Consider the following 14,181-nt stretch of genomic DNA (forward strand, 5'->3'; position numbering starts at 1 on the left):
TTGATTAGTAACTTAATCAAATATTATCAACAAGATAAAGCATCTCAAAATTTCACATCCCCATGACAAAGATTCTCCACTGGACAAGGAATCGGGGTAGTGATAAACTCCCATAAGTCAAGCGTATCAAGGATATACTCCACTTTGCATGACCAAAGGTAGTAGTTTGCACTATCAAGTCGATCTTCTTTGGAAGACAAGCACCTAAGCAAAGGGAGCCATCATGACTATGCGAGAACCTTTAGTATGGGCCTTGTGAGAAAGATGAAGAGAAGCAAGGAAGAAGGGGGCTTAGATCTCCTTAACTTATCAAAGTGAGAACAAGGGCTCCGAATGTCGATCTTCGCGCCACTCTTCGTGAAGGTTTAACTAATGTGACCACCTATTGGTAGAAGATTGAATGGTCTCCACATCAAAGTCATTAAGAGCATCAAACCGGTGGTAATCCATAACTCTTCAAGAATTGCAAATACACTAAAAAATCTGTGTTTGGTGCCAAGCTGCCCGAATGGAGGGTAAATCAACTACATCTTACAAAGAGAAATTATGGGTGCCCTACACAATTCATAGAAGGCCCGAACAAAGCAAAAAATCTGTGTTCTTCGCACAAGTTGAGTGCGGTCTTCTCTTTTAGAACCTCTAAATCCTCACTTTGGCAATGATATCATGTGAGAGTGCACAACAAAAGAGGAAACACAAACACTAAGAGAGAAGGGAAGAGAAAAACTGCAATGAAAAGAATGGAAGAAGAAAATCTACACTAAACTCCAAAAGAATGCTGAATACAAAAAGAGGATTGATCAATCCTCCTGCATGTATCTTGAGGCATCAATGAGGGCACCCGATCACGCTAATGACTGAAGGCAGCACCAGAAGATGAAGAAGAGTCCCTCCCTATATGCTGGAGTGATCTGAAACCTGCAAAGGATGAACCTGTGAATGACCAGCCAAGTTTGGAGAACAGCTGTAAATAGCCATAATCAGCCAAATCTGGCTGACCTGTTCCAGTAAGCCAAAATATCTTGGCCGACTAATCATTGAAAAAAATGCAATGAGCTGGATAATAACCAGCTATATGAACACTCCTATGTCCGACCGAAAAAGAAATGCATGGTCTAAACAGAGTTGCCTCTCCTATCAAAACACATGACAGACTCAATGTAAGAGCTCCTAATATCCCCATCTAACTTAGACTAGGCTCATAGGTAGGAGATGATTGTGCAAGACACACGACTGCAACAAGATCTAACCAGGCTTGGGAGATACCTAAAAGGAAACACTTCAAAAAGGAATATTGAAGTCCTCTCAGATGAGGAGATAAAAATTTCAAGTGGGTCAAGGCTCTAAAGAGCCACCACAAGATGGAGCACAGCAACAACCTGGACCAGTATGCATGTCTTCCAAGGGTTCCCAGTAGTGAAGGACCCAAATCATCAGCTTGGTCAAAAGGCCTTAGTTCTTACTTTGCATGGCCAGACTGTGACACCCAAACATCGCTCCAAAATGAGGCTGTCCCAATCTACTTTTAGCCTGAGTAGAGTTGCCACCCCTCTTAGATCATAGAAATTTTGAATGAGACTTGATTCAGTCCATGCACAAGCACAAAAGGGACCATCACATAGTGTACAACAATATTTCATTGGTGAGAAGTTCCAATTGCGAGGGATAGTGACCCAATGCGATAGTTGAATAGAAGAGGCTGCCTCATCCCCGCTTCAAATGAAGCTGGAGATCCATAAAATAAGGCATGAGAAACTTATCTCCAACCTGACCTCAAAGCCTCTTGCCATGTCTCTAGCTCTGATCTGAGAAAAAATTCAGTGTATGCTCAACATTAGCAGCAAGGGACCTCGTAAGACAGTCTAATCTCTTGTTGTCTCCACCAGTGACTTCATCCAGCTTTCCAAGGCTCCTTGCATGGAGGAAGCTTCAAATAGGCTTGGCAAGCAGTGTTCTATTCTACCAATTCAATGCAGTGATCCCAAGCCTCCTCTAGATCTCAGCTGAATGATAAGACCCTAAGCTGGGCTTTTATTATATTGATGAACTGAAGTTCCAAATAAGACACGTCACCTGTTTAATGCAAGCTCTAGAGAAAAGCTAACATGAAGTGATGTACCACACCATTGCTGATAATCCCTAATTAGCCACCACCACTCCCTCAGCTTTTGAACATATAGAAGCCTGTGTTTGATGCACAAAGGAGTCAACTGCTTCTCTGACGTGATGTCAATCCAGAGATGATATCTAAAGTATCTCAGAGACATATTAAGAATGTTCACCTCCCTATAGGTAGTTACTATTGTCATTCAGGTAGGTGTGTCACATATGCAGGGTGCTTAAGAGTTACAAATTAGTGTAGAATTAGGTGCAACACTAGGTTGCACAACTAGATCAAGTTCTGCCTTTGAAAGTATAGCAGCCATGGTCTCATTGCATCTTCAAGAGATACAAAGACAATATTGCCTTGGACAGCTGATACTTTTTCTCATTTTTTGGTATAGGATAGGAGATAGGTGGCACAACAAACTAACAAAGTACAAGAGATGATTAATTGGGTCAAAGACCACACAGACTAATAGATGGATTTCTCAAGTTCCTTTCAAAGGCAATGTATTTCTTTGGAAACTGATGATTATAGGACTTCCTAGTGGTGAATAGCCGGAAAAATCAAAATTTCTAACAGTTCCTATATATTGCATAGAGACCAGTAAATGGAACTTTCCTATGTTTCCTACTAGCAATTTTGGAAGATCGCATTTCCAATTCTTTCGTTGGTTGGGTTTTTGCAAATCTAGAGGAATGAGCACCTTGCTATTTTTTCCTCGTTCCAACATCCATGCTCGTATTGCTAATGCTAGAATTCAAGGTTTCACGTTGTGGCAGCTTTCATCTATGGGGATACGAGTCACACAAGTTGGATAAGGGTGGTCAAAGGCATCCAAATGTCCAAATGGCCACTGCTTGAGCATTCCTACACCTTTCCAAATGGGCTTATATGTGCTTCACATGCAAGCCAAAAGGCTAGTTGTAGATCCGATTCTTTTCATACAACCAGTATTCTGAAACAAAAAGAGATGAAAAGCAGTGTTTGATACCTTCTTTCAAGATCATATATTGTAAACAACCAAAAAGGCAATCCATTCCCTAACTGTGTCCTGCTTTGATTATAGAGAGAGAGGAAGACAAACCTGATGACCAGGAGTGTCAAGCAAAGTAATACAGTAACCATCTGTTTCAAAGACTAGGGCAGTTGATGTAATGGATATACCTAAAAGCAACATAACAAAAAGTGTTACTATGATATGGATAGAGTAAAAGAAGCTCCTCAAAAAGGGACAGAATATGCTTTATCTGTTTCAAATATATAATCATAAATCAAGAAAATAGTTCTTTACAAACTCTTACTTTAAGATGCTGCATACAAAACACCCTCCTAGATACATCAGAGTTTGATCTGTAGATACATTGGTCTTGTTGAACAAGATCCGCTTTTCTAGGTAGCTCAAAGTGAAGTATAAGGAATATTTGGATTCAGAAAGCCTTTTGAGAGTCATCACTCAGGATGTCTTAAAATATTACACTCTCCAAAACAAAGATAGTTTCATCAAATATGCAGCTGGCACATTCAAAGGTTAAGTTCATTGAAGAAATTCACTACTACTAAGCCAAATTTAAGTAGACTTGCAAAACAATAATACCACATTTTTAGCCTAAGTCATATCTAAAATGATTTCCAATTAGTCAATATCAGCAGAATATTACGAAGGCTTTCCATACTTCTCAATTGCAAATTGAGCAGTTTTGTAAATTGCAAATCAAAGACATCTCCAAGTTAGTAAAAAAATCCAGCGTATCCCATCTAAGTCACCTTGTAGTTCAACTAGTATACCAATGTAAAATTGTCAATTCATTACAAGCCTAAGTCATTATTTAGGCATGACTCGACATTTGAACATTTTGAGCAGGAGCATGGGAGGCAGGGGCATGAGGGTGCTCCAGTGGAAGGACCCCAAGGGGCCAGTGGCAGTGATGAGAATACAAGGCCATTGATGGCCTTGTTCTAAGCAAGCTACTTCCCTAGTGCCATAGTATTACACAGGCTTTCCATCCTCTGAGAAATGAGCATTATGCAAGGGCAAAACCAGGTGTTTCTGGCAAGTTGGTAGAGGCATACAAGATATTTCAGCAGCAGCACCTCAACACCATTATCCTTCAGGCAGTCTACTCTTACAGTCTACTAAAAGACAAACAAGTTCAACTTTGTCTTTCGATGCCCAAGGAAGACCAATGACCACATGGGATACTTGTCTAATGTGTATCCTGTAAGGAGTACCATGGGTGGTTTTGCTAAAAGGTTGATCTTATGAAGGCAGCTAGATTGTGTTAGCAGTCATGAGTGTCATGCACAATCATCTCTTGCCTGTGGGTCTGAGTCAGGCAGGGACATTAGGAGCTCTGACACTCTGTCAAAGCTACAAAGTTTTGCGGAAATGTCCTTAATAAGAAAACATCTAACTACAATGATATCATTTAGAACAGTAAGTAGCTTGCAGAGAGATAACAAACATACCCCTTTGCTTCTCAAGTTCCATCCAGTCTGACGTGGCATGCCTAGCTGCTCGTCGAGCTTTCACAGCACCAGCTTCATGTATTGCTCCACCATAAAGCAAAAGTTTTTCTGTCTATGCAAGGAATCGATTTCTTAAAAAAAGGTTCAAACATGCAGAAATTGTCAGTTTTGAAACATAAAACCCAGTCAACACTTCAGAGTTGCTCAATTATCCAACAATTTCACGAAATGTAGGCTCAAATCCAATATATTGCAAACTACCCTATATGATCTGGACGCATTTCATCAGCAAACAGAAACTGTTTAAATCGCCAAGAGATTACTGTAGAATTCACCATTGAACACCTTGATTAACAAAGGCAAACTGTTCCAAAAGAAAATACAAGCCTTCAATGCTACAGTAGAGGTATGAAACCTTAAAATCAAGGCATACAAATCCATCTTAACTCTGTGACATTAATAAGTGTTGTAAAAAATTGCATATACATGACGATGTTTAAGAGAAATTAATCATGTAGAAAATCTAGAAGCAGCTAGAAGCTATCAATGTCACAAAGCTTTACAAACACGAACTAGTTGTCTAAGCATGAGTTGAGCTTTGATGACTCATGAGTCATGAAACATCTTTTATTTTGTTGCCCTATGATATAGTGAATGTAACACCTGTCTTGCAGGTGGGATTCAAAATAATAAAAATTTGAGGCTCTCTGTGCATAGCTGGCTGGTGGTCAATGGGCTCAGTCTCTACCAAGGGCTATGACACCTCTCACCCTCTGATGAGTGCAGGTCCTTCAATTAATTCAAAGAGCATATGGCAAGTATATAAACATACAAAAATGTGTGAAATGCAAACAGAATAAGCAGTAAGATAAGCTTCATACCATTTTGATTGTTGGTCAATCAGATTACTATTTTGAGATAATTATTTTAAACAATAATTTAATAAAGCTAGATGATGATGAAATTTGTTTTGGAAGGTTGCCACTTGGCAAAACTTGCAAGTTGCCCATACAAGTGGGAAAAACGTTTTCGGAGGCTGAGAGAGAGAGTAAGAAAGGAGGCTGCCATTGCTACCACAATAGTTAACAAGCAATTTCCAGCTAGTAGGAAACCCTCCAAGAGCTAGCAACATGCCGAGAAGAGACTACCGCAATAGATAACCACAATTTGAGGGCTGGTTCAGCCATGCAATATCATACTTGGTGTGTTTGGCTATCTAGAATAGGATAGTAATTTATTTCTTCCATTTTCTCACGATAGAAGTCTGAATTTTCTCTCTTCTCAGCATCCTCTCCCATCCTCCAACCTATTCTGGTTTCTCATCCTTCCTCAATAATTTCCAAATAGATTCAGCCATTGGAGGTGGAGACTTTGGTGAATCTCTACAATAAACCCTAATTTCTAAGAGAAATCAAGGTTTAACCGCCAGCTCAGGAAGCAAGCTCAAAAATTGAAGGCCTAGAGACTTGAATTTCAATCACTAAAATTGGGGCACATTCAAGAGATTCAAGTGGCCATTCAACCAACAAACATTTGGGGCTAAATTTGTCACCCAACGAGTACAATTGAAGGCCAATCCCCGAGTAAACCAAGGGGCAAATTTGCTATAGTGCTGAATTTGTGTTCACTGAGTATTTACAACAAGAATGTCTTCCTACTGAGATGGGATCAATTAGTGGTGATGCATCTCATTTTAAAAATGAACATAATGAAGGAAAAAATGCAATGCCTAATCTTGGAATAGGCTTACAACATAGACAACAAGGAGAGATTGTTGTTGTTAACTAAGAAGGTTCTTCTAGGCCACAAGAAGCTAATGAGCAGCAAGGAGGTGAAGAATATGATGACCAGTTCAAGGGTCAGTTATATGCAACAACTAACATCTTTGTTTAATTGGCCAAAGATCCTCAATTTGAGAGATTTTTTAATTTTTCCAAAAAGGACAGCAAGGAAAAGAAGAAATGTCATCTTTAAAAGCATTTGGACCCTAATTTACAGTAAAAATTAGGGTTTACCAACAACCCTGGGAAGAATGCTAAAAAAATAGGGTCTAATACTTAAAATCAACAGCTAAAATATGGGGATTTCAAAGAATTTTGACAAGCTAGTCAACCAACGTTAAGTTTGGGGTAGAATTTGTCTTTTAAGAGCAAATTGAAGACCAATCCCCAAGCAAAACAAAGGGCAAATTAGTTTGAATGCTTGTTGGTTGCTATGGACAACAAGATGCATTAAAGATTAAAGGGGATTAAGCCGGATCTCCCTATATTGCAATCTTGAGCAATACAATTTAAAGAAATACCACAAGGGATGCTAGTTTTGGGGCCAATGGAATCCAAGATTAAGTGGTAGCATTTGCATATTCAGTTTGTGTGAATTTTATTCTTGTTGTAATCAATGTTAAATCGGGTTATTTACCACCCTATAAAAGAAGGAAGGCTAATTTCATGGTTCCGTTATGTCAGAATTTGAACCTGGGCCACGCATTTGATTAAAGCGTTAATCAAATTTACAAATTTACAAAGCGTTAATCAATGAATACCAAAGGCAAAATTTATAACAAGTTGTATTGGACTGGTACTAGGTGATACTTAGTGTCAGAATTTGGCCTAGACCATTTGATTTGCCTTAAGCGTCAATGGTGACACTAAAGAATTAGCATTAACTAATTAACTAATACCCATTCCAGACTAATCAGGACTCAAAATCAATTGGGTGATAAATTGATCTACCCAATTTAATTATTGGTTAATCCGGTTTTTTTTAGCTATCAATAATTATTAAGCTAATATTTTAAAAATTAATTCATAAAGTTAAATAATGCTGAAACTTATTTTGAAAGCCTATCACTTGATAAAACTTACCCGTGCAAGTAAAAAAAACGTTTTTGGAGACTAAGAGGATCATTCCAATTTTATGCAAAGTTGAGAGAGAGAGAGAGCAGAGGCTACCATTACTGTTGCAACAATCAGCAAGCCATTTCCACCCAACAGGAGACCCTCCAAGAGCTAGTGACATGCCCAAAAAGAGGCTACAATAGTAGGTAACATTAGATTGAGGGTTGTTTCAGCCTAACAACATCATATTCAATGTGTTCTATCAGTGGAGATAGCTTTCATGGTTGTCTAAACAAGGCACCATTTGATTTCTTCCATTTTCTCGTAATGGAAGTCTAAATGTTCTCTCTCCTTAACATTCTCTCTTATCCTCCAACCTATTCTCATCCTTCTTCACAGATATTCAACCATTGGAGATATAGATTTTGGTAAAATCTCTACTATAAACACTAATTTGCAGTAAAAATTAGGGTTTGGCATCCACCTTAGGAAGCATACTCAAAAATTGAACGCCTAGAGACTTTAATTTTGGTCACCGAAATTAAGGCAATTTAAGAAAATTCGAGTGGCTATTCAGCCAATAAACATTTGGGGCTAAATTTCTCTCCCTAGAAGCACAATTGAAAGCCAACCCTCAAGCAAACCCAGGGGCAAATTGGTTTGAAAGCTTGCTGGTCATTATGACAGCAAGAGGCACTTGGAGAGCGAAAGAGATTGAAGAATCTTAGTGTACTCCACCCATTTGCAACAGAAGATAAAGATATGCTACATCACACCAATTTTGGGGGCCAACAAGCTGTCCATTCTCCAAGATTAAATGGTAACATTTGCATTTTCAATTTATGTGAATTTTAAGCTTGCTGTAATAATTGAGTTATTGGGTCATTACCACCCTCTCCGAGAAAGAAGGCAAGTTTTACATTCTTTCCATCCATTCGTCCATTCATTACATTTTTGTTTGCTCCTTTTTCTCCAAGAAGAAAGGCTAGTTTCACATTCTCTCCATTCATTACATTTTTGTTCATTCCTTTTTCATTCTTGTCTAAATTCACTCTGTTTTAGTCGTGTTCGTACACTCCTAAGTGTTTTCTTTGTGAAAAACACTAGCATATATTCACAATGGACTGTCACAGAATATGTGTTTTACTGCTCACAAGGTGCTGGGCGACATTTGTGTCAAACCGAAGCTTCTGGGATCTGTGGTTTGCTGATTCTACAATGCTGCACAGTGTCTAGGCATTTTTCAGCAGCATCCCCCCATCCCCCCCACCCTCACTGCATACACCTAAGCAATGTCATAGAGACTGCATTTGCTTTAAAGGACCATCTAGGATGGTACTTATGGGAATCCTTTGCATATGGAGCCTATCTACTATGCTAATAGAATCAAGGGCCCCACAAAGAGGGCAAATGAGGAAGTGGACTGGGTCATGGCAAACCTTATTTTTTGCTTGCAGTTGTTTCATGCATTATCTTTTGCCAAAACCTTTTGTTATCTTTACATGTTATGACCTCTTGCCAGAACTTTTGAAAAACACCAACCCATCCAAAATAATGATGAATCAAAATTGGATTTTCTTTTTTTGCTTGAAACCTCAACAAGAGCCAGTTTGGCAGATTTGCTTATATATAGGGATGGTCCAATACATGTAAGGCAGGTAAGGTCACAGAGGGAAGTTCAAGAGGAGAAAAAAACCACAATAAAGATGCATATATGTTGTTCAACTAAGTGATTGGACCAAGACCTGGTTGCATCAAAACCAAGTCATATTAGGAGTTTAGCCAGCTCAACTAGGTCATTCTCTGCTTCATGGAGAGCCTTTACACATGATAGGTAAAACTTGTAAGAGATCCTAAAATTAATGGATACTTTAGACTGGCCTTATAGTGTGGTTAGTTAATTGGCTTTATTATCTGAAGACGAGAACCAAGCAAACACGCAGCTGTTCAAGACATGTTTAGAAACAAATGAGTGCAACTTGGACGGATGCATTGGCAACATGGACTGATAAAGAGATGGGATCCTAAATTTTATGGAAACAGCAAAGGTTACAAGATAAAGGCTGCCTCAATGCATTGGAAACCTAGACAGGAGGATCTACAAATGGGTTTTATGGAAATAACACACAGTATAAGACGAAGGCTGCATTAAAGCAAGCCAAGAGATCAGAGCAATATGTATTTTACAGAAACAGTATCGATCCAATCGAAGACTGAACTGCAAGGCAGTTAAGAGACTATTTAGTTAGAGTGCAATAAAAAAAGACAGTTACAGACAAGACAATATAAGAGCAAGCTTCTGGCTGTAAGTTTCTAGCTTACTAGAGTTGTTTTCCCCGCATCAGGGTGCGAGATGATGGCGAAATTGCGCCTTCGAGCAATCTCTCTGGCCAAAACCACTGGAGACGGGCGGCCACTCTCCCTCTGAGCGTCATTCGACGATTCTTCTGAAGCATCCTCTTGTGGGGAATGCAAAACAGAGCCATTGAGGCTCCCATTAAGCTCCAACTGAGGCAGGTCATGCTCCTCCGTAGTGATGGGCGAAGGGGCTGCGAGGGTACACGATATCCTGCAGCATTGGAGCCTCCTGCTGCTGCTCTTTGAATGTAAGGGCCATGAAGGCGAGCTGTGGATTGGGTTGCAAAAGGAATTCGCGGGAAGACTCACCAAATTCAAGCACGCCATATCCTGCCACCTCCCCTGCCGCTCACTAGATTGCCTGTAACATGAATCACACAATCGCCCCTTCGATCGCAAGCTTGTCATGTTAATGTTATCATGGAAATTATTATTTTTTATTTACTTATTAGACTGTTAGGCTTTATTGTTCTTTTCATCAATTAGACTGTAACAATAAGGGATAATACTATCTTTTTACTAATTAGACAATGAGGATAAACTAGGGTATAACAATAAACACTACTAATTAGATTGTAACAAGGAGGATAAGCTAGAGTATAATGATATGGATTAATATTCTCTAAAGGAGAGGATTACAGAACGTAGAGAGGTGGGTATACAAAATGTAGGGTTGTACTGATGCAATTCATTGATTGGCATTGGTCATAAGAATAGCTACGTGCACATCTCTACCCTATGTTTGTACCACTCTCTTAAGAAGGAGTTTTTTCTGTTGGCCTTTTCTTGAGCTGTTGAATCTCGAATCATTTAGAATGAGTATATTAGATAAGAGATCCATTAGTGAAATCTTCTCTTAAATGTTATTCTTGTAGGAATTCACTTTAGAGTGTGACAATAAGGATCAATCTATTTTGAAATGTATAATATAAAAAGACTATAATAGTTCAACTATTTAGCTCGCTTTAATCTTTTATATATTGTAGGAGGAGTGCACTAAAGCTAACACTTTGTAGCACCACCAAATTTCAATTGAACATACATGGTTACCTCCTAAATTTTCTCATAGAAAGGAGGTCAAGCTACTAAAATATGAATTTAATAATACTAAAAAAAACCACTTCTTGAAGTGGCTTGCCCCAAGCTCCCAACTCTTTCACTCTTTCCTTTCTCTCCAATTCATTGCCAAATACTCTCACATGTCAGGCTCTGCCGTTGTCAACTTGTGATATTTCACACATTAAAGGTTTTTTTTCTAGTGCCAAGACTTCAACTTTGGTCCCTCCTTTTATGGTGTAGAAGATCATTGGTTGTTTCAAATCTTGTTGTGAGCTTAAACTAATGCAAAGATGTCAACGGAGATGGATATAAGAACTTTCTCTTTTAAGGGAGTTTATGGAGTGTGATGTAAAACAGAGTCTCTATTGGCATTCAAACATTTAAATATCATCTTCAAGGTAGTATATGTAGTGTAATGTAAAGAGAGTCTATATTGGCACTCAAATGTTCCAATATGATTTTTTGAAACCTTGTGGAATATTAGATGGGTTGCATGATGTTTGTAACACCATTAGCATCACACATATATCTAAGCTTAAAAATTAAAGTATTTATCTTATTATGCTATCTTCCTCATCAAACCATAGGATTGTGGAAAGAATCTCTATGTAAAGTAATTGAAGCTAAACCTATAAATGTTTTTCTTTACGATTTGTAAGTGAAAAAGGGTACAAACTTCTAGCAATGATACAAACCACAAACCCCACATCCATCAGCAAAATTGATGAGGTTATCTCAACCTGTTGGATTTGGGGTTGTAGAAAAGCAAGTACACAGCTTGGATAAGAAGAAACTTGAGAGAACACAATTCAAAGTGTTATGGGGGGGGGGGGGGGGGGGGGGGAAGGGGAACACCTTCTTAAGAGGTAAAAAAGTGTTTTGGTTGGTCCTAAGTGTGTTCACACACATCTCTTCTGAAATATGGTAGCAAATCCCCCCTGGGATGTGATGAGGTGAACAAGAGTTGGCACTTATGTACAGGGAAGTGGCATGTTCAGTGGACTAGATCAATCCATGAAGGGAAGTAAGACCAAAGCTTTACAAAAACCTTCTAACCTCTCACAAGGCAAAGCCTTTGTGAAAAGATTTGTAAGGTTGTCATGTGTTGGTAAATAGACCAAGTTGAACTCTCTTGTAGAAAGTCTTTACCTAACAATATGATAATGCACCTCAATGTGTGTAGTAGGTGCATGCAACATTGTTCCATGCAACTACCAAATTGTTCTAGCTATCAGTGAAGGTGGTGGCAAATGACTATCCAACACCCAAATCAATCAAGAGGCATTTGATATCCAAACACACTTGATTGTAGTTATCAAAGCTACAATGTACTCAACTTTACAGTTAGAAGTGGCCATAATGGGCTGCTTCTTGCTCAAGCATAATATGCATGAGATGCTTAGCATGAAGAAAAAACCACTTGTGGATATAGGTGTTGTAACAACCAACCCAATCAAAATTTGAAAAACATGTAAGTTGGGTGGTAATGATCCCCCCTGCCCAAGGTGAGGAGTATCACTCAAGTAGCACAAGATGTGCTTCATTGCTTGCCAATGCTTAGTGCTTGGGCTATGCATAAACTTGCTCATCTATGAGACTGCAAATTGAATGTTTGCCTCATAATGTATACATAAATCAAGCATCTAGTAGCTTATTAATGGGAAAAACATTAAGTAGTCTTCTTTGGCATCACAAAGGCTCAACTTCAAACATGTCTACATAGGAGTAGTAATAGGTTTGCAATCTTCAAGACTATATTTTTAAGATAACATCTCAATATACTTTATTTGATACAAAGCAATACCTCATCAAACTACTTGAATTGGATGCCTAAACAATGATGCAATAGGCCCAAATCTGATATGTCAAAAGCTAATTTCAACTTAGCCTTAAATTTAGTAATATGTATCTCATTAGGACTAGTGAAGAGCAACACGTCATTGACATAAACCACAATGATAAAAAGCAACATCACCTTCATGACTGACACATAATGTGCTCTCATCTAGACTATTTTGAAAACCACATATAGTTAAGTATGCATGCATCTTCTTATACCAAGCTCAAGGTACTTGCTTCAAACCATGCAATGCCTTTTTCAATCTATACACTTTCTACACAAAACCACAAGGCTAAGAAATATGTACTTCCTCATGTAAATCACCATTCAAAATTGTAGTTGTAATGTCCAATTGATGTATAGTTCGGACCATCATGAGTTGCTAATACAGAAATGCTATGAATAGTTGTCATTTAGTAAGTGGGAGCAAAGGTCTCATCAAAATCAATGTCCTTCTAATGAACACAACCCTTTGCCACAAGTCTAGCTTTGTAGCAATCAACACTACTATCTCGCTTGTGCTTTAACTTGTAAACCCAATTGGTGCCAATGGCCTTCTCGACATGAGGCAAATTACTTAAGAACCATGTACCATTTTTTACAATAGCATCATACTCAAATTGCAAATAGCCATCAATTTTTTTAAAATTTTATGCCTCTTTAAAAGACACAGGCTCATCCTAATCACACAAACTAGAAACAATTGCGCATAACAATCCGATGCATGAGAGGCACTATGAGAACCTAAACACATATGACTGGCTAATGATGTGTCTAACTTACTATCATGCAATGTCTTCACTAGACATTTCAACACAGTTTTAGATTGCTCAATCTCTACTATCTCATCAAGAAGCACACCATTCACATTTGCATCTCAAATAGGTTGATGTGTGATGTCATATGAGCAACCTACTTAGGCTAAAAATTTACCTCATTTGGCACTACACATAACTACACATTTCTAAAAGAGGCAACAAAGTGTCATAGATCCTATGCAAGTGCTTTATTTCCTCTTTTGTACATGAAAGTAAAGACTGAAGAATATCTTCCACAAAGTCAACACCATAATTGACCAAGATATACTTACTTTGTGGATAGTATAACTTATAACCTTTGCTTTCATTACTTTACTCAAGAAAAATGCATTTACAGCCTTGCCATCCAACTTCTTGCATTGTTGCACTTGTACCAAAGCATAGGCCAAGCAACCTAAAATAAGCAAGTGAGATAAAGATGGCTTTTTTCCATGTCAAGTCTTAAATAGAGTGATAGACTACATAAACACCTATTAAGCACATAAACTACATATAAAATAACCTCAAGCCAAAAACTAGGTAGCAAAGCTAGACTCTTAAACATGCATCATGCCATCTGAATAAGTGATATGTTTTTCCTCTCACCTACAACCTTTTGTCGTCGTATATATGACACTATACATTGGTATTTTATCCCACATTCAGTAAAGTATACATTAAATACCTTAGATATATACCCCCCCAATCTAAATGAAG

General features: G+C 38.3%; 1 protein-coding gene across 2 annotated transcripts in view; it reads right to left on the bottom strand.

Moving 5' to 3' along the window:
- The window catches only part of LOC148039458 (uncharacterized), a 72,096-nt gene extending 61,936 nt beyond the window's left edge, over positions 1–10,160 (bottom strand). Inside the window, exons 1-3 of one of the 2 annotated variants that reach the window (XM_087690965.1) lie at positions 9,733–10,160; positions 4,574–4,685; positions 3,192–3,271 (exon numbers count right to left, since the gene is read on the bottom strand). In XM_087690965.1, the coding sequence (XP_087547091.1) occupies positions 3,192–3,271; positions 4,574–4,685; positions 9,733–10,095 (555 nt within the window). In that variant the 5' untranslated portion in view covers positions 10,096–10,160. The remainder of the gene's footprint in view (positions 1–3,191; positions 3,272–4,573; positions 4,686–9,732) is intronic. The other variant, XM_087690972.1, reaches the window with a different exon arrangement.
- Positions 10,161–14,181: the final 4,021 nt, after the last annotated feature.

Source organism: Lygodium microphyllum, chromosome 2, assembly GCF_053477565.2.
Source record: "Lygodium microphyllum isolate KBCC chromosome 2, Lygodium_microphyllum_v1.1.10, whole genome shotgun sequence".
NCBI classification, from domain to species: domain Eukaryota; kingdom Viridiplantae; phylum Streptophyta; class Polypodiopsida; order Schizaeales; family Lygodiaceae; genus Lygodium; species Lygodium microphyllum.